General features: G+C 41.3%; 1 protein-coding gene and 2 long non-coding RNA genes across 3 annotated transcripts in view; all 3 read right to left on the bottom strand.

Moving 5' to 3' along the window:
• The window catches only part of LOC145440810 (uncharacterized), a 300,641-nt gene that overhangs the window by 24,757 nt on the left and 254,290 nt on the right, over window positions 1-21,594 (bottom strand). The window lies entirely within an intron of this gene.
• Window positions 11,258-21,594, bottom strand: part of LOC145440806 (uncharacterized) — a 129,859-nt gene continuing 119,522 nt past the window's right edge. Inside the window, exons 2-5 of the mRNA XM_080318557.1 lie at window positions 12,778-12,970; window positions 12,619-12,714; window positions 12,364-12,554; window positions 11,258-12,297 (exon numbers count right to left, since the gene is read on the bottom strand). Coding sequence (XP_080174683.1) covers window positions 11,634-12,297; window positions 12,364-12,554; window positions 12,619-12,714; window positions 12,778-12,855 — 1,029 coding nt within the window. The 5' untranslated portion in view covers window positions 12,856-12,970 and the 3' untranslated portion in view covers window positions 11,258-11,633. The remainder of the gene's footprint in view (window positions 12,298-12,363; window positions 12,555-12,618; window positions 12,715-12,777; window positions 12,971-21,594) is intronic.
• LOC145440261 (uncharacterized) lies at window positions 15,464-17,820 on the bottom strand. Its single transcript, XR_013915492.1, has 2 exons — window positions 16,684-17,820; window positions 15,464-15,656 (listed from the first exon to the last, which is right to left on the bottom strand). It is a non-coding gene; the product is annotated as an uncharacterized LOC145440261 (long non-coding RNA).

Here is a 21,594-nt window from a genome sequence, read left to right as displayed (position 1 = left end):
AATGCAAAAATCGTGGTTGATTTTGGGGGTTCCAGTTCCATGAGCAGAATATAATTTATATTTTAATAATCAGTACTGCGGCAGCTTCTCATTGATACCCGTTTTATGAAATTTAGAGCTCGACAAGCCGGTCAAAAATGGTCGTAAAATTGCCTTTGGACAAATGGAAAGTCTGACGTAAACCAAATACAGTCAGCCGTTCAATCTCGCTGTGCCCACACCATTTAGGACACCATGTTTTCACCCCTATTGGGTGGGCTGGACCCAGATTAAGAAACCTGCCTTTCACAAACGCTCTTCTCGCTTGTAACGCGGTCCTGTTAACACAACACCATGAACGAAATACACTATTTGGCAGGCCATGTTATTTTTGGCATATGCCAAAAATTACTTATTTTTTGGCATTTTCAAATTTTTATTTTTGGCACCTGGCTCCTGAAATGCCAAAAATAACACGGCCTGGTTATATATTTGTCACATAGGCTTGGAGTAGTCTTTATAATCAGACACCCACTTCACTTGGGCCTAGGCGATGTAAATAAGAGGCATGCACGCTGGATGGAAAGAGATAATGGGTAACATAACATGACTAGTGATAAAAATGAATGACGCATATGTCGATAGGCGAGGTTGATATGTCAGATCGTGGTCCGGTAAACTTGAGAGCTGACTAGTATTCGTTCGGTAGAAGTTGCTTGTATTTCTACGAACTACGTGCGATCTGTGCATTTCAAATCGATTGGAATTCGAGAAAGTTTTGCCGTCGCAACTCCTTGAACTCCTTCCACCCAATATTGCGATTCCTGCGGATTGGGTATCATGATAGTGTCCTATATGGCGTGGACACAAGCAAATCTCACGGCTCAGTGAAATTGTTCTACGTCACACTTTCCATTTGGTCAAAGGCAATTTGACGTTGATTTTTGGCCGATTTGCCGAGCATTAAATTTGATAAAACGGGTATCAATGGAAAGCTACCGCGGTACTGATTGCAAAAACATATATTTTATTCTGCTCGTGATCCCGGATCCCCCAAAATCAGCCTCGAATATTGCATTGTAACCAGAGGTGGTCAGTAACGAAGTACTTCTACTCTTTGAAGTACTTGAAGTAGATTTTGCCTACTCGCACTACTTATTGGGTAGTTATGATTTCTTCTACTTGACAGTTCATTTTTTAGGCAAAGATAAGCGTAGAATACCTACTTACTTACTTGTAAACCACCACTCCTACTTCTACTTGAGTAGAAATTCCGGCGTTACTTCTACTTAAGTAGCGAGGGTTACTACTTTGACCACCTCCGATTGTAACGGAGTTTGGTTCTGTGACGCAACCTTGCCGTCTGCAGTTGAGCAGCAGCGCAAACCGCAAGCGTATTGGCCATTGTTGCCAGACTTGAACAACTAGATAATTCTAGTTGTATAATTTCACTAAATTAGAGCGAAATGCCAGTAATCTAATTCTAATCTAGTTAGTGAAATGCTTCCATGCTCTAATTCTAATCTAATTTGGAAAAATTTAGTAGCTCTAACCACTAATTCTAATTCTAATCTAATTTGTCAAATGTTTCTATGCTCTAATTTTAGTTCTAATCTAATTTATTCTTTTCCTGGCATTTTGCACCGAGTCAACAAGAATATCCCTCTCGCACAGGGAAATCTAGTGCCAAGGCGCCATCGCAATACTTACATACACCGCACCATCATAGTATTTATCGTGACGAACAATAGCCATGCTGGCATAGTAGCTTGTAGTCTCCGAACAACATTATAGTTTCGATCACAAACAGTACAGTAGCGAAGAAAAAGATAGTTTACACAGGTTTGTTCACTCTCATGCCCATAACTACGTCAAGTAAAAAGAGGATGGTGGCTTTACATCTAACCAAAGAAAATATGTTAGAGAATGAAGTGGAAAGAGATTTCGAAGCAGCACATGAGATCATGGACTGCGGTGTTTTGAGTTACTGGAAAGGAGAAAATAGTTTTCCTCATCTTAAAGCTGCTGCTTGAGAACTCGTAGGCATGACTTCAATGCCATGCAATTATACAATATCGCGACAAAATGGCCCATACACAGTTGAGCAACTATGTTTTTAAAGCTTTACGATAGTACAAGGTCGTGCTCACCAACATGGGCGATGGCTTGGTTACGACAAAAGAAGTAATATTATATCAAGTACATAAAAAACATGAAATATCGTGATCATAAACTTAATTTTATTTTAAACTATACGCTGCGTACAATCCCTGACCATGCGTTTCAGCGACTAACGAATCGATATTGGGGATATGCGGACATGTTACTAGTTGAAAGACTATCTCATCCTAAAGTTTGATCTTGTGGGAAAGCCCTATGCCGTTTTCTAAGCGTCTCGGTCTTGGCATTGTCTGAGCCATTTTACGTCAAGGCAATATGCTCTTATCAGCTTACTCTCCAACGATGTTTCCCATGGCCGAAACCATTTAGGCTAGTGAGTAATAGTCGTGTTTGGCACAGGTGAATGGATTATTTTGAAACAACTACAATAATTTGATATTTGAAATCAATTTCAGCATTTCAAATTGTTTATCGCGTTTTTCCAAAATCACAAATCAGATCGCTGACCGCATGTGGCCCGCGTGCTGGTGACCCCTGGTACAGTGCAAAATGAGACAAGCTTGATGTACAGACGTCAACCATTCCCATGTTTATGAGAATGCACGGTGAGTTGACTGAGCTTGATTTTCGCTGTGTTTATTTATAATTCACAATTTCGTTCAATTTTCAATTTTTTGCGAATTCGGAATTTCTAATTCTAATTCTAATCTAATTTGGAAAATACTATGTAGCTCTAATTCTAATTCTAATCTAATTTAGAAAAGCTAAAAATTTTCTAGTTGTCCAAGTCTGATTGTTGCGCAACCGATTGAGCAACGAGCGAGATAGTGTAATCATAGTGTCCTATATGGTATCGACACAAGCAAATCTCACGGCTCAGTGAAATTGTATCACGTCACAATTTCCATATGGCTACAGGCAATTTAACGGTCATTTTTGACCGGCCTGCCGAGCATTAAATTTGGTGAAACGGGTATCAATCGAAAGCTGACTCTGCACTGATTACGAAAATATAAATTTTATTCCGCTTGCGGCCCTGGAACCCCCACAATCAGCCTCGAATTTTTCATTATTATTGAGATTGGCAATGGGACGCAACAATGATGTCTGGCGAAACGAGAGAGTTAGTCTCTCGTTACTCTCTCATTACGCCAGACAGCATTGTTGCGTCTCAATGCCAATCTCCATAACAATGAAAAATTCGAGCGGAATAAAATTTATATATTCGTAATCAGTGCAGAGTCAGCTTTCGAATGATACCCGTTTAACCAAATTTAATGCTCGGCAAGCCGGTCAAAAATTACCGTCAAATTGCCTGTAGCCAAATGGAAATTGTGACGTGATACAATTTCACTGAGCCGTGAGATTTGCTTGTGTCGACACCATATAGGACACTATCGTGTAATGGCTATGCGTCCGGCTTCTCGATCGGTAGTTCGTGGGTTCGATCCCCGCCCGGGTCATACCAAAGACTCGAAAATTGGTATCCGCAGTTATCCTGCTAAGCGCTCAGCAATCACGGATAGCATGGAGGAGAAAAAAACGGGGCGCAGACTAGATGACCTCACGGCCGTATCGCAACTCCGTCGTCAAAGCATTTAGGTGGTGCAGGCGAAAAAGAATATCATATCTCTGTCTCAGACGCTCTCACTTACGTGTGCGCTCGCTCCTGAGCCGCTCAGACGACATGCTTTCGTCACGATACCGAACTCCGTTACAATGTAACATTCGAGGCTGATTTTGAGAGTTCTAGGACCATGAGCAGAATAAAATTTATATTTTCGCAATCAGTACCGCAGTAGCTCTCGATTGATACCCGTTTTATCGAATTTAATGCTCGGAAAGCCGACCAAAAATCACCGTCACATTGCCCTTGACCAAATGAAAAGTGTGTCGCAGACCAATTTCACTGAGCGGTGAGATTTGCTTGTGTCCACACCATATAGGACACTATGGTTTCATGGCTCTGACTCAAAATCACTGGGTATACTTCGAAATCTCGCGGCTAAACGGTAGTGAGCGCATTGCTGAAACGCGAGCTCTCTTGATATTTAGGGAAAACATTCGCCCAATCGTCGCGCTGGAAAAGACAGACTGAATATCTGATATTGATCGCAACATTTTTAACTGTGACCAGTTTGTTACAAAGTGAATGTAAACCTATCTCTACAGTCGAGTAGTGACAAAGCGACCCAATTAATGTTCAGAATATTTCAGTTGTCAGTAAAGGGAATGTTCATGACTTCCCCTAGATGTCGGTAGTAAGGAAACACGTAAGTTATGTCTGAAAGGAAATTAGAAGGAACCGTGTAATGGGCCGGTTATTTCGCGTCCCATTGTGAATTAGATGAACAGATGTTTTTCATTGTACCAAATTAAGGAATGTCATGCAATCGGCCCGATTTCAGGATACTACCGATTTTGCACATCGTTCCTATGTATTCATTGTATCACAATCCTGTGGGCTTGTAGTGTTTCGAATTGATGAAATTATGAAATAGACTGATGTTGATGGTGACACCACCACCACCAAAACGTATTGGTTTCCTACCGATTCCGGCATATGGCTTACTGCTTTACAATATCGGCAAGGAGTAAGTCTATATACTAAATTTTAGACTATATGGCTACTGACCAGAGTTGGATCAATTGTAATTTGTAATTGAGCTGAATGTAATTAATTACATTTTTTCATGTAATTGTAATTGTAATTGTAATTGAAGCATTTCTATTTTGTGTAATTGTAATTGTAATTGTAATTTGATCAAAATTTTGCCTAATTACTATCTCAATTACATTTTCATGGAAACCTGACAATCACAACATAAAATAATCATTTAATCAATCATTTATTTGTCGCACCAGTGAAAATCCGGTACGAACCAAGATGACGACGAGGGGCCTTAAGGCCTTAGTAAACAGTCAGCACCACATGTAATAATTAGCCTATTTACATCGGTGTTCTATGCGTGCCGTGTTATAACTAGATAATTCAGCCACGCTAAACTGTTTCCTATACTTCAGCATAGCAGCAGAAAACTTTTTGAATTACAATATAGGCCAAAACCAGTGGTTCTCAAACTGGGGGCGTGCCCCCTTGGGCGGCGTGAAAGAATCTGAACGGGCGCGACGCTCCATTGAACTGAAATCTTTTCCGCGCTTGACCCGATTCACCTCCGTTTTATGGCTATTGCTCGGTGTACAGTCTGAATTTGGTATTAGAGAATTCTCCCATCAACAGTCATAACCTTCCATACCATCAAACCATATGTAAGGATTGCTAACTTTCTGGTTTCATTGTGTGCTATGACGATAAGGGGGGAACGAAATATTCACTGTCATAAAGGGGGGCGTGTCTAAAAAAGTTAGAGAACCAGTGGGCTAAACTAAATCTTAATATTTCAAAAATGGATGAACAGCAAATAAACTCTAATGAAACCTGTGCTGAACCATTTCCTACGCCACTGTCAAAGTTTTTTAAATCTCTGACCAGTACCGAGGCTTGTTGCAACAATTGCAAAAAGAAATTCAAGTTTCCGACCAAGGCTACATCAAACTTGATCACGCAATTGTAGAGATGTTATCCCAATCTTACTTCCAATCTTGGCCAAACTTACTGGGGCCAGAAACTTTTCACACCCTAATGTTCACCAAATGCAATCTTAAGAGCAAGTGAAAATGTAAATGCGCACCAAAATATTGCAATTCTTAGTTATCAGAAGGTTCTTTCCTTTTGCATTTATTTTAATTTTACGCACCTTATCGGTATCATCCTTATCGCTGACGCCTTACCATTACATTTCATTATCCTGACTCAGCTCCGAGTTGCCTAATCGTTTGATTACATTTCATTGACTGTCCTGTAGCCTATTCGCTGTCAGTCGCTCAAACCTTTGGTTCTTGACAGTCGCTTGAAACATTTTTCTGTGCTTGTAGTTTTCAGTACTCATGATTAGGAATAGTTCGAATACGTTCGAGTTTTTTAATTAAAGGGTACTCTACATATCAGAAATGAAACATGAATAGCTTGAGATTGTTGCTAATTACGTCGCTACGGTTGTCAAAGAACACCTCTTTACTGAATCAATTACCTGTTTAATAGTAATTGTAATTGTAATTGTAATTATAATTGTAATTAATTAGATGTTTAACAGTAACTGTAATTGTAATTTGATATTTTTAGCATTGAGTAATTGTAATTGTAATGTAATGAAACATGCAAGGAAGTAATTGTAATTGTAATTGAATTAAAATATTGTAATTGATCCTACTCTGCTACTGACATTGTGCAATGAGCATAGTATGTACAATAATCTCGTCTATAATTAGGTTTTGTAACAACATGGACTTCTTCCACCAATGAATGATTACTTTTTCTTGGACTTCCGTGGCCTTCTTTGTATGGCTAAATAAGCGAAACGGCTCACTGGCAAGCAGTATAGTGCGGCGCACTTCTGCACTCTGCCCGAGCTCGCGTATAGGAGAACGTCTCTATGACCGGAAGGATCAAAAATGTATAAAACCACTGAATCAACTCGGTCACTCCATAATAAGATTTTTGGATGACAGCCCAAAACTACTTCAAGCAGAAGTAAAATTAGTTCCCTTTGTAAAATACCCAAGCAAGTAAGTAGTTTTGAAAAAAAGTCATAGATACGTTCTCATGGGCCGTCAAAACATGGAAATTCAAATATGTACCTTTTATACGACCTCAGAGAAAATGTGGCCAGTTCTACTCCACAGTAGACATAATTTCATATTTTCAACCATGCCTATGTCCTTGCATATTGCGATATGAGTGAAGTGCTGGCGGCCCTACGATTGGGGGTCATGGGTAAGATTTTCCGGGGGGCTATAAGTATGTAATCACACTAATCTGGAAAGCTATCGCCTGACATCAGTAATATGCCAGCAAGGCACACTTCGTCAAGGTTTGAGCCAGGCACTGGGTTAGGCTATATATAATATTGCATGTGTGCAAGGATAGACTACATCAAAAATAAGTACCTCTACCGCATGCAGAGAATTGATGATTATCGGGATATGGGACTTTTCTAATAAATGCAGGGATTTGATGATTGACCCATCTGTGCGGAATCATCTTTTTGATTGGACACGGATCTCCGCGATTATTCGCTATAATTCTTGAAAATAGCGCTTAAACCAAAGAGGGGGGCCCTTCGACCAGGAAAGCCCTTGGTGACCGCCCACCTCGCCCACCCCAAAAGCCACCACTGTATGAGTGGATCTTGATTTCACATAAATGTCATTTCCACTGGCGTGCGTAGCTTCGGTCTACGGATGTGTGATACCACCTATCGAGGTTTCAAGACTTCCATGAGTGAAAAAAGTATAGTTCCCGTTTGAATATAATTCTTAGTGGAAAAGGATGTATACTTTAGTATTCGAAATGATCGTCCCTCATGTATCAACTCGAATCATTAGAATTAATACTCAATTCTAGATATCCCTGACTCGAACCATTGTGCCCAGCCTTGGCCGCGCCAACAACGTGAAAGATCATAACTGTGCCCAATGGTTAACGAAATGAGACACGCCACAGTCCCCAAACCAGTGTCCGAAAATAAACTCCAAAGTGTCCCTAATAGTAAAGATAACGATATTTTAAAGGCTATTTAAAATGTTCCGCCATTTTGCTAGATACACCTGCAATAGCTGCGCAGCTGTTCACGTCGCATTGCAGCCGAGATTTGGAAGGATCTGATGTTTGCATATCTGATACTCAACAGTAGCGCACAAGGGCAGAAACTACTTTTACATCGATTACGCGATAGCCAATGATACGGAGAGGTATAGGCTACACGAGGCGCATTTTCTTTCGACATCATCGCCTAAACATTGACGACTGTTCACAAATGTTTTTGCTGTTGCTTTGGCATTCATGGTGTTTCGACTGTCGACCACTATGTTCATTTACATGAGGCCGATATTTCCTATTAATTTTCCTTTTTGCCGACTTGTATCCCGGCCCACTTTCATGATAGACTTTTGTAAAACACCGCTTACGAGGATCGCAAGCCGTGATAAACCTCTAACACTTAGGCAGGTAATCGGGAGTAAACCTCGGTCGGAATCGAAATCGCAACCCCCGAATGAATAATTCCGACGCGACAGGCTTGGATCCGAAGCGGCGGCATTCAAACTTGGACTTACGTGAATCAATAGCTCGTTCAGGCGTGTAGGCAGCTCATCGATTATATCAGGAGTTTGTGTAAAATGACTAATATGCCGTGAATCATAAAACAACAACAAAAACGATCGGAACTATAGAGAATTTTTTATGGACTTGATAGATGTGATTTGCGGAAATAGTAACATCGTCCTGGTCCAAGTACCTTGCGATGTGTATTTGTATTAACGATTCATTTTGTTGTTATTCGTGATAGTCGTGGCGTTTTTCGACGATACAATGGTTATTTACAACAGGCTGGTATTCCTTATCTGCTTACTTTGTAGCACGTTCGACTTTTAGGCTTTTTTGAGACACCGCTTATGCGGATGAGATAGCGAAGAGGAGGCTACAGATGAACCTCCAACTCTTGGGAAACAATTTTGTTGCTTTCGTTATTTTTTTCAACATATAGCTCATAAAGTATAATTCCGATTGCCCGCTTTTCAAGGGCGTGTACGCCTAATCGTTTTGCACTGTCAGCGACCCGTCCGCCCGAAATCCGGTTGTACATTCGGACAGGTTCTCCCACCGGCGCACTCAACAACAACAGACGCGCTACCATCACGTCATGTGTAACTAGAAGCGCACACTCGGACGTGCGAACCTCCCGTGATTACACGCTTTTAACTCCGACACGAACGTGTAATGAGAATATGAGATGTGCGCGGTGTGGCCGATGCGATTAGCCGCGCTTGGGATGCCTCGTGAGAACCGGCACCGCTCGATACGAGTCGATCAGCGATCAATCAACATTCGTCTCCAAAACCTAAACAAGGAACGGCATTGCGCATCAGCTTCACCGTGGGAATGCTATGCACGGGAACATACATTTTCCAATCTCCGTTCGTGATAATCCCCACTGGAATCGATTGTTTACAGACGAGTTGTCATTTAATTAATGATTGGTCTCATACGTGCGTTGTTTGTTTCGTTGTTGCGGTATGTTTTACGATAATTAGTAACGATTACGACCGAGAAACGTATCGACCGGGCGGAAATAGAACCGGTGTATGTGTGTGGATTGAGAAAGACGCACCCTGTCTATTCAAGACTATCGAATTCGGTGTATCGCGACGCGTAATCGGTACGAACCGTTTCTAAAGATTTAGATTTCGTTTCTCTCCATTCAAAGCGATATTGCGAAAGATAATCGTTGTGGGAACTCGACTTAATCGAGGATCGTGAACTTGGAAACACATGTAATACGATTAGAGCTGTGAAGAACGCGACGGCTGACAAATTCCTTGAATGGAGTAATTTCACGCTATTGTTCCGCGCCTTGTAATATTTGTATACAGTCGCGATCCTTGTCAGTTGAATATGAATTGTGGAAGGTTTAATACCTGTTATTGTTTACGACTTAACTGCGTTAATTGTGCGCGATAGGCTAAAGACAATAGCGCCGTTCCCGAAATGAATTATCAGCAGTTTCCGTTCGTATGCCGCGCGTGCTGATATTTTCGAGACGGCAACAGTTTGCGTTGTTCGGCGCGTTAGGAAAACAAACCCAATCCCGATATAGAAACGAAGCGAATAGACATTGCACGATTTGCAAGCAGATGAGAATTGGAAAATATCAGCTTACTCTTCAAAATAAGATGACAATACAATTTTCTAAATTTGTCGACCAATTCATACGCCCGTCGGCCGCAACGGGTGTTGATAAATTGTTACACGCCACAACATTTTAGAATAATGTATTTGTTGAGACACGTCGGTACCATAAGACTGAGCTCAGTACTCCGAAAATGTCTGAAGTCCCAATAAACAACTCCCTTACAGTATTCCTAGAGGTTATTCCGTCCACTGAAGTTGTGAAATATGACAATCAGCCGGCCGCTACAATTCTAATAAAAACTCGTTCCCACGGAAACTGTTGGTCTGTCTAACATTATACAGTTTTATCGGACACGTTAAAACATACTTTGACATTCTTGTTTCATGTACACTTGTACAGCCGATTGTAACGGAGTCGGGAGTAGTAACGCACGTGGTCTGCGGTGATGTACTTCGACATTGTATCACCTTTCGTCAATATCAATCGGCGTTGGTTTGAAATATACTCAACAGATGCCTATAATTCTAAAATATTACTTTGCTGTTGTCACATCATACCGGTGTGAGGATCGCGAAAAGTAGACTTGGCTTGCTATGTGGATTGGTGTGAGTCCGTAGATATTCCGAAATAAGCGACGTCTAGCGAAATAATAACACTCTCCCGATGAATAGTGATGAGGTATGCTTCACGGCCCGCGCGTTTGCTGACAGATGCTTTGATAACAAGGTTCAACAGGCATGCGCTGCGCGTTTGTGAACCCGTCGACGCGAGCTTTCCCACGCTCTAACTTCCCAATCGCTTTATTTATGAGCCGTTTCAACCCCCCTCTTCAAGCGAATAATACGCGTGGTACTTATTCGCATGTCGGCGCTGAACCCTAATGTGACAGTTGATATATTCTTTAAGATCGGATTTAAACAAAAAAATCCACGGGTGCGATCGCATAGCCGCTGTGATTATGAGTTGGTATAGGAAGACGCTGCTAATTATGGTATACAACGAAGTCCCCGACTAGACTCTTCACGAAAATCTAACAGCGACTATCGTGATTCATGATAGGACATCGTTGATCCCAAACCGAAATGAATTTATATAATAATCTATATTTCTCGCAATTTAATTCATCAATTATAGCTATTGTATCCGGACCATCTCGCCCCGTTATTAGGCGCTCGTATTGTTTTTCGTTATCAACGATGTCTCAAATTTCTCCCGTATAAATAATTTGTGTACGCTGTGAAAAGGCCCGTGTACAGTTCACAGGATCCTACGCAATGTGCCACGCGCGCCGTAACAAAAGTCGGACACCGATAACAATCGGCGAGCGTCAATTTATTTGTAATCCGATTCGCTGGCATTGTGCCACCTTCCTGACTCTATATAATATATATCAAAGAAACACCATATAGCTTTCTGCTTCAGAAATGTATTAAGACAAGCAGGTAATCATGGCGCGGAATGGTAAAGAAGTAAAAGAAATAAAACAATACATGAGGCACTGCGGCACGCAAGTTGTCGAAACCTTGAATTTCCGGCGCTAAACAGCCTATCGGTCGCAATATTATCAAACAAGGATTCACGCATATTTATATATATTTATATAATCTAAAAAGCAGACTTTGTGGTCCGCTGGTTGACTTCGAAAACAGAGTAGATCTAGACATAGCAGCCGAATATTTTACGCACACGCGCGTACATAATGTACCGTGCGCAGGCGGTCAAAATTGAAGTGCTACAATATTGAAGGGATATGCACAAGTCGAAGAACACGCACGGTCGGCGCTACCAAGGTCGCCAGACCGATTCGCCATTTTCGCTACACGGTGACGAGGGCGAACGCATCTCGCATTTTACGGAAGTATTCACGAACGGGTACCGCATCGTATATACTTCTTGTCCGTTGGATGACGGGCAAGGCGAAAACGATTTTGGAGAATCCTCGCAACAGCTGAACACTGATTCAGGCGTTCCGCGCGAATCGGGAGAACACGGGACTTCGTGCGAAGACGGCGAGATTTTGTTCAAGTTCGGGCTCGCTGCAAAATTACGCGTAAATCCCTGCTCTGCGTCGGAGCTTATTTTTCGTGACGACGCGTAGCATCTCTTTTTAGGGTCTGGAGAACCGGGGCCCGAATCGGTACTGACAGAACGCTTCCCGTACGATGACACGCTCTCGGGGCTCTGGCAAGGGGACGCGCGTTGGAGTCTGTTGATTTTGTTGTGGAGCTCTTCCGTTTGGTAGCGTTGCATCGCTGGGAGGTAGCTGACGTTTGAGAATCCTTTCGTTTGCTCGGGAAAAGGCGGTATTCCCATAGATCGAACTTGTGCGTTGGCGGTGAGATGAACAGGTATCGTTGCCACGTTACCGTTAGGCGCTGTCATGAGATGGGCTTGATTTCCGGGCATCATGTTCGCGTACGGATGCGTGCCGATGTGACTCATTAATCTGAAACGTAAATATCACAATAAGCGTCGTGAAAAGGTTCTCTGTCGCGGTTTTTGTGTTACACACCTTGTTTTGACATCGTGGTGCAGGTTTCCGTGCTGGCCCATGTCGGGCTTGCAACCGAAACACTCGGCGCGGTACTTGTTTAGCATAACAGCCGGGTCGATGGTCGAGATTCGTTGTCGTTGTATGCTCTTCAAGTAACGCACAGTCATTTCCAGAATGTCGGCTTTTTCAAGTTTCGAGTGACAAGTGCTCTAAATACGACAATTAAAGTTTAATAAACAACCATCTCTCATTTACTGCGAATAACAAACTTACATCTTTACGGAGTGCTTCCAACAATATGCTTTTCAGTTCGTTCAAACTTTTGTTTATTCTTTCGCGTCTACGTTTTTCCATCAACGGTTTCGAAGCCTGAAGCGGAAATTTCGAATTTAGAAAAATTCTGACACATTTGTTCGACAAGGAATATCTTACCCTGCGTTCGGACTTCATAATTCCTTGTGAGGACGGCGACACTACCACTGAATTGTGCGGAGCCATGATAGTCTTCATGAATTCGGATTGTTCAATCCTTCTGTCTTTGTGATATGATTGACTTTTATATCCAAGTGAGATCAACTACGCAATCGCAGTCGATGGTCTAACACGAGATGCTTAGTACGAATATCTAATAAGAAGAGAAAGTAGAATTTAAATCACTGTTCCGACGCAATATTCTTTCTGTCACGAGCAGTCAGCCCCTGTCGCTGGTAGAATGTTCACATCCTGACTGACATTCGACGCGCCGTCGTGTTGTTTATATCTGACGGATTTTACGTGAGAGAGTGTGGCGTCTCGTATCGTATCACACGCGCGTTCTCTCCTCTGTGAGGAAGTCAGGTTAATTGCGTAGAGATTAACGCAGTTGTGCAACGTCTGATCGCTACATATCGCACTTTTTCAATTGTAATCGATAGTATCACACTGTTGCGAATATATCCACACGCGTGTGTAGGCGTGTCGACGTATAATGATTAATTCAGATTGTTGATAAGACTTGATACGCTATCTGATGTCAAGTATGTTTGATTCGCCGCGGATAATTTCCGGTTTATTATCAACGGTACGGTGTTGCTGTTTTTGACGCGAGCTACTCTGTACCGTTTTAATTGTGTCGGGCCGGGACTGTTGTCTGCGGCTTGGTGGGTTTGCGGTAAAAAGTTCATTTCGAATTGATGAATTTGGTTCGCCAGGAATATTTTTACGGCTTACGTTCAATTTGAGGAAATAACCCGTAGATTGACGGGAGAAGCGCGCACGCCACAAAGGGATTTAAAGATCGCGAGAGATGATGATTGAAGCTTAGCAGATAGGCGAGCTCGGAGGGGAAGGGGTTTTGAGAGGCCGCCGCAGCGGGGCTGGTGCGAAACACGCTTTCGCTACTTTCCCACGGTCCTCAAACGAAAATCAAATGGAGTGTAAACACGCGCGCGAGTGCTGGATCACACACTCGAAAGGGCTTACGCGTGCGCGACGACCTCCCAATCTTTGTTGAGTCAACCGTGCTTTGTATTATTAGGCGCTTTTCGCTTACAAGGAACATGCGCAAAATAAACCGACCTCAACAGCGGAAAAGTGGGGTAGGAAACTTTGTATCAGGTCGGATATTTGCTAATTGTGCCGTTCACAATGGAGACGGTCAAGAAGCACCGGTTTCTCTCGTTACCCGATAATACAAATTACAATTGCACCAGACTTCCGATGTCACACATTGATTCATCTTGGCGTGTAGGGATACTTTGCATAACAGTACCGGCTACTGAATAGTAACTGTAAATCTTGAGACGCCTTCATCATAATCAATCATTTGTCCAGTTGCTCGAACACATGTTGATTACTTCAAACCGATCGTTGGTTGAAAAAAGCATAAAAGCCTGACCAAGTGTCTGTACAAATTCAAATCGAATACACTTCTGGGGCACAGATCTCAGCATACAGTTCAGTAGTATATTCATATTGAAATAAAAGTCGGATATTTTCAGCTGACACTCGTCAGGCGTAATCGTCAGCAACTATAGTATATCGAATAGTATTTTTGTATTGAAATGAGCGTGTCAGTCGACAATATTCTGGTTCATTTCAATTCGAATATGCTGAATTGATATACGATGTTCTTTTGAATTCTTTACTAGTTGCTGACGATTACCCCTGACGAGTGTCAGCCGAAAATATTCGGGTTAATTTCAATATGAATATACTATTCAATTCGAATATACTGTATCCAATCATAAATTCATTTACCCCAGGCCAATGTCCTTTATCCTAATTCCGTAGCTGCTGGACTTGTAGCACGGCCCACTTCTGTAGTCTTTTTATAACACACCACTTACACGGATGATATGGCGAGGAGGAGCCTCCAACACTTAGGTAGGAATTCTGCAGTCGACATCGGTCGGGCTCGAACCCACAACCCATTGGTGTTGTAGCTGTGGATTATACCACTATGCTACCCCGCCACACCACCGTATTAAAATTGAAAATATGCAAGACAAGGATTCCGTACGCCCCTAGGGAACGCCCACGTAATATATGGGTGATGACTTCCCGATGGCAGACACCACACTACAATCTGCATTCTGCACTCTTCCGCGTATACCAATTTTTATGTACCGGTATATTTTACGTTAGCGGCTATGTTTATACAATTAAACAGTATATTCATATTGAAATGAACCCGAATATTTTCGGCTGACACTCGTCAGGGGTAATCGTCAGCAACTACACTGTTAAAAATATTCTATGGCAAATCACTGGTCTGGTCCTGGCAGCAGTTTTACGACTCTGAGACCGGTAAATTTGAAAAATATTTTCCCGTAAATAATATTGACCGTAATTTATTTTTACAAGATTGACTGTTAAAATTTCCACGGAAAATTCCCGTTACTTGACGTAACGGAAAATGGCTGTAATACCAATTTACTGGTCTGGTCTGGTCCAGTGCAGCAGTTTTACGCTGATGAGACCAGTAAATTCGAAATAACTCTCCTCGCAATATGATTTTACATATGCTGACCGTAGAAAATTTTACGGAAAATTTCCGTAACTAAACGTAACACAAATCTGCTGTAATATCAATATACTCGTCTGGTCCCTTGCAGCAGTTTTACGTTCCTGAGACCAGTAAATTTGAATCAGGTTTATTTGATGCGGGAACACGTAAAAAAAAAGTAAATGTGGATAATGACGAAAATCCAGTCTTTCTTGTGGAGATCATCAGTCAGCAGTCGCCTGAATGAAGAGGGCTTCATCAAAACTTCAGCAGCAGTAGAAGGACTGTACTTTGGACCATGCTCTTTTGTAGGTTCTTCTATAATCTGAACAAAAATCATGCAGTCATCAACACAGTTACTATTTGGAAACTTTGAGACGCTATAGTATGACATACTGCGACTTTTCATATTCTTGTCAATTTCTTGAATAATGATGGCCTAGGATAGGGGTGTCGAACATACGGCCCGCAGGCCGCATGCAGCATGCAAAGCAATTCTGAGTAATTTGAAAAACCCCTGTATTTCCCAGCACATTTTCTAACAAATGTTGAGATATTATTGTAAGAAATACTTCCCGGAATTCCCGCAAGGCCACAAATGTCAAGATCATAGGCCGTAATATAATTATCCGACAGTGGTGTTATGGTTTTACTCTAGTCATCATCAGGAACAAGTTGGTGATACTGACATCCAATTCCCAAGACTCCAAAAAGTGCACACTGAGTTCAGATTTTTTTGAAAAAATGAGACAAAAAGTAGTTCTTCGTAAAGTGAAAAAGATACTGTTATATGCTGGTCGCATGGAGAATATAATAGTTACAAAAAATACAATTCAAATATATTTGGTCGCACTGCTGTATCACTTCTACTCAAAGGCCCCAGACACACAGAGAAACCCGAATGACGATTAATAATAATGAGCCAAATTCTAACTTATGCGTTTACAATTAAATCACTTGTGTTCCTTATAGCGCATACGCCGAGTTAACGGCAGATTACGAATAAAACAAAGGGAACATACAAATATGTCAGCTTATTCCGTCATTAGAGTCAGTGTTTTAGCGGTTGAATTCAAAAGATCAATCTTTGAATTTTTGCCAAAATTCCGTTGTTTGCGAGTAAAGGGTCTGCTAGAATATATCCATATGATATGATCGTGAATGTTATGTAATATACCAAAATGTATACAGCATTGATAATAAACTATTCAAGCGAAAAGTAAGGGCGGGCGTTTTGAGGTACCGTAACATTTTGGAATGATTTGACTGATCCGGCTCGCGAGCGGTTTGAAAGTTTGAATCCGGCCAGCGACGCAAGTCGAGTTTGATACCCCTGGCCTAGGACTTCGTACCTGAATCATCTTTTCCAGCGTGATTGCAAACTTTTCTGGCAATATTCCTTTGCATCGCACGTCCAACGTATTTCGCACGGCACCGTGCTAGAAGCGAAATGATCCCTTCCTATCACATAAGCATTCAACGTCATGATTCATAATGCTATAACGCTTCCATTTTTATGTAGTTCAATGTCAGAAAATGTAATACATTCTTATAAGCCATAGCTTCTGTCCACCATTAAACTGTAACGAAAATAGATACGTCTTCAGAAACAGGACTGAGAATAACTTGCCAGGTTTGAGCTCCGATACTGCTATACCTACAATATCTGCTATCAACACCTGCAATATTCTAAAGCTAAAGTTAAGCTGTGGCTTCGAAACCCTCAATATCTTACAGCAACGCATCTTGTTATTATCCAATACGAAAACATAGCGTCGATATAATATCTATCTCGGAACATTCAGCCGCACGTGCTCAGGCTCAGATACGTCTGACGCCGCTACGTCTGGAATATTTATGACGTCCTAATGTACTGTTCGCTCGAGCAGCTACGAATTGATGATGAAACAATTCATAAGGCCATTCGCAGGAAAAAGGTAAAGGACGTATACTACTCTTGTCGCAATGGCAAAGGAGCATGGCGGCTACACGCCAGCTCCCGTGTTTCGATATCTAGTTTGCATCATACATGCGTTAAGAAGTCTACAATGGTGGCAGAACTGGTCCAGCAGATAATTACACAAAAGATCATACCAGCAGTAAAACTACATAATATACCGAATTCGCTTGGCATGCCACTATTGCTAGACCTTGATGTCTCAAAGGATACTATTCATAAATCGATATAAACGATGGTATCTGCAATGCCCAAATGTTCGGATACCATTCACCGATTAGCATTCAGCACGGCCATCGATGTCGTAATTTGCTTGATGATTGAAACATGATGTAATGACGAAAATCACATATATATGTCCATAATAAGACCGTAAGCGTGTAAACTGATAGAATTGTAAGTGCGATAGCAATGTTGCAAATAATGATTATCCAGTAAATCGCTTTTACGAATGCAAAAGTAAATCTGGAATACTGATTATCCAGTAAATTGCTTTTACAAATTAAGAAGTAAATCTGAAATACTGGTTATCCCGTAAACTGCTTCTACGAACTTAATCTGTAATTTTTTTAACCTTTAAAAACGAGTAAATTTACTTTTGACGTGCCCGTATATTAATTTAAAAGGCATTTACCGTTAATATAACTGACGGGACAAATTTACCGGTATAATTTGGGTAAATCTACGAATATTTCTAAGAGTGTAGTAGTTGCTACTAGTGCTACTAGTTGCTGACGATTACCCCTGACGAGTGTCAGCCGAAAATATTCGGGTTCATTTCAATATGAATATACTGTTTAATTGTATATTGAAGTTCTGTACCTCCAAGAAGCTCTTCAGCTATGTTTATGTTGGATAGTGGATATTTATTATTTATACTAAGATATTATACATTACATGCGATCTCGCGATTGTCTGTATCACATCTAGTTTCACGTTGACATTACCAACGATTGGTATATTTTCTAATTGTTAAAGAATCACGCATTGTAAAAAAGGAATTCTATATCGAACAAAGATCCTGTAACAGGTACGGTACGACATCCAATCGCGCGGTCGCTAATTACTTGGCGTTACTTCTTGGAGATCTCCATAGATTCCGCGACGCGGGTAATTGCATGTAATGGGAAGCAGCGACTGGTACGGGATCGCATTCGCGAATTCCAATCTCAAGCCACTTTGTTATGAATAATTTTTTTAAAACTCCCATCAAGCGCCGACTTTCAGCGGCGTGCGTTCAAGGGCCCGTACCTACTAATTACGCCAGCCTCGTGCCGTCGAATTCATCTCCGCGTTATCGCCGGTAGGAACGCACCGCTTCGTCGTCGGCGTGAGGCGAAATTAACCTAAAATTAGAGTTCCTTAAGTATCCATTTAAACCGCTTGTAAATGATGTAATATGGACACCACTCGAGCCGTGCCGAGCGCGGAAAGGCACGGCACGACTCGAAATTATTGGTTATTAACCGAATGGCTCACTTCTTTTGTTGTCGCCACGAGCCATACAGGGTAGCGGTCGCATTCTTAAAATAATTGCGCGCCTCGCTTCCGCGTAGAGTCGTGGATACAAAACACAATTATTCGGACTTCAATTCTTTTAATTGCGGCTCAGTAACTTGATATCACTTGCTTTCAAATGTCATTCAAGCGATCTATATCGGACGTGGACAGCTAGGAATTTGTCAGCTTGTCCAAATTAGACTAGAATTAAAATTATAACTAGGCCTACATAGTTTTTTCATATCAGATTAGAATTAGAATAATAGCTAGACATTGTTTTTACAAATTAGAAAAGAATTAAAATTAGTGAAGGCGCAATAGTTCAGTTCATATCGAATCACAGTTCATTGTCATAAGCATGGTAATGGCAAACGTCTGTGAAACAAACTTGGCCCGTTTCGCGCTATACACGGTTCTTTAACATTTTCAGGAAAGGCATAAATTAAATTAGAATTAAAATTAGAGCATAGGAACATTTCGCAAATTAGATTAGAATTAGAATTACAACTAAACACTTTTCGCAAACTAGATTAGAATTAGAACTAAAATTAGAGCACCGAACCATTTCACAAATTCGATTAGAATTAGACTACCGGCATTTCGCTCAAATTGGGCAACTTACTATTGTCTAGTTGTCCAAATTTGATTTCTATACGCGATGCATCAATGTTTCTGTAATTCCACCAGAAAAAGCATGCTTGATTACGTGTGTGGCTTGGCTCTGTGAAACATTGCTCGCTTCCAAATACGGCGTTTGATAGGTTTCTGGGCGCGCGGCACGGTATCAGTAAAATGCTTTCTGTCTGTTTGACCAATGTCGGCGTAAGTTATTTGAGCAGCTTACCTTATCTTTTCCAGCACGTGAACGGTAACGCCGGGATTTGAGATCATTAATATTCATTTGGAAACTATGTAACGGGGAGTTTATGCCTGTGGGAAACTAGTTTAAAGCGGCAATCGTCACTTGTGATGGCATTCTCTCATGATGAATATTTAATCAGTTTATGTCATGTGTTACGGGGTAATCCTATGAATAGTACATATTTTGAGCGGATGGGACTGTCATGAGTTTAGTTTCTCACAGGCTCATTCCCTAAGATGTTACCGCTACAGATTTATCTGCCAAAATCAAGTTAGAACACGACCAGACCAGCGGGCGAAGTCGGTGTTTCCGGCCGAGAAAATGATTGTGACGAATCACACTTATAATGACAGCACTGTAATTGTGACGATAGCGGAATATTGGATGAGACTGCTGTAATTCCCAAGATTGCAGATATCGAGAGGGAGTGGATCGGCGTTCTACTCGATGGATGTGAATTTTTAACGACGAAACACGCTGATTCAACTATCATAATAACAGCAATTCCGTTTAAGCGAAGTTTTGCTACCTTGAAATTCGTTCCCTGATCTGAAATCACGCAAATTTGAATTGATCTTTGGAACAGAAGGCTGCGTTTCCGGAAAACGCTCAGGACTTGGAAATGAAATGGTGCATTCTTTATTCATAGTTTAGGATTTAACACACTGGAAATAATTTAATGACGTTTAGTGTAGCCCGGCATCGTGAAAGAACAAGAAAGCTTGAAGTTTAGTACGATGATAACAATTCGAAATCCACTCGATATCATCTGTAATTCATTATGTCATTATACTGAAGTCTCATATATGAGTGTTGAGTTGTATATTAGTTCATTAATTAACATGATGTTTTCGGTGTTCGCCTCGCGAGCGTATACCATTCCAATGACACATATGTTGGCGTTATTACAAAGATGTATTTAAAGCGAGAGTGTGATTTGAATTTCCGGTAGTGCTCAATTGAAAACAGAATTTACAGATACGCGATAACCGTACTGACCTCAACCTGTCGTTTGAATCTATAAAGTGGAGAAGAAGTAGGGAATGGGGATATTGTCGATTTCTTCATCGAAATAGATTCCAATTCGAATCCGGCTTCGTCCACTGCACTACTAAGACTCCTCTCGTGTCCGGTAAAAGTGTAAGCCTAAAACACACAGTAGAAATAGTGTAATACACGTTGTTCTATAGTTCACTATCTGACGTCAGATCCCAAGTTAAGGGTTGCAAGCGTGTTTATAAGCATGTTAGGTCACAGTTACGTATACTGCAAAGTAGATAGTACGCCGGGGCCTAGCCAACCAAGGTCCCAGTACTGTCTCCGAACTCTCGATTTGAACTCTGTGACTTCATTCTTTTTCACTGCGTCACAATAGATGCTAGCGACGTCACGACGTTATTAAGAAATTTCAACATTGTTACGTCTATTATAGCACATTTCCTTGTAGCTAACCATGTCAACAAATTTATTGTGTATCGTGCTTGTACCGCTACAGACTGTTTGGTCGTCTGGTTTAGCGAAGTAAAGCAACTACTTGGAACTTCCAGAAGAAGTCATGCAACTTCCGGCAAAATTGACCAAGGTAACCGCCAATCGGGTATTGGCTACTCTAAGACGAGGTCATGAATGGGTGTTTCTCAACTCGAGCAAACAGCCCATCTAATATGCAAACGTACAACCAAATATCTATCCAATCTGTCGACACCTATTCCCGCCGTGTCAACGATACCGGAACAATGCATAATTGTAGCCGATACACTCGACTCCTGATTCCCACACGGACTACGCAGGCGGTGACCAATGACCATGTAACAGTGCAACCGGCGCTGTTTCACTCAATAATTAATCGGAACAGCAATTTTACGGTGAATTTAATAAACATTACCTCGTAATTCATCAAGTCGAGAACGAACAGAAAATTAGTCATGGTTCATCATCGGTCAT

The sequence above is a fragment of the Botryllus schlosseri genome, chromosome 6 (assembly GCF_051294905.1).
Source record: "Botryllus schlosseri isolate E-star chromosome 6, Bs_hap1, whole genome shotgun sequence".
In the NCBI taxonomy this organism is placed as follows: domain Eukaryota; kingdom Metazoa; phylum Chordata; class Ascidiacea; order Stolidobranchia; family Styelidae; genus Botryllus; species Botryllus schlosseri.
Note: the sequence above shows the minus strand (reverse complement) of the source record. Positions and strands in the feature narration are given on the sequence as shown.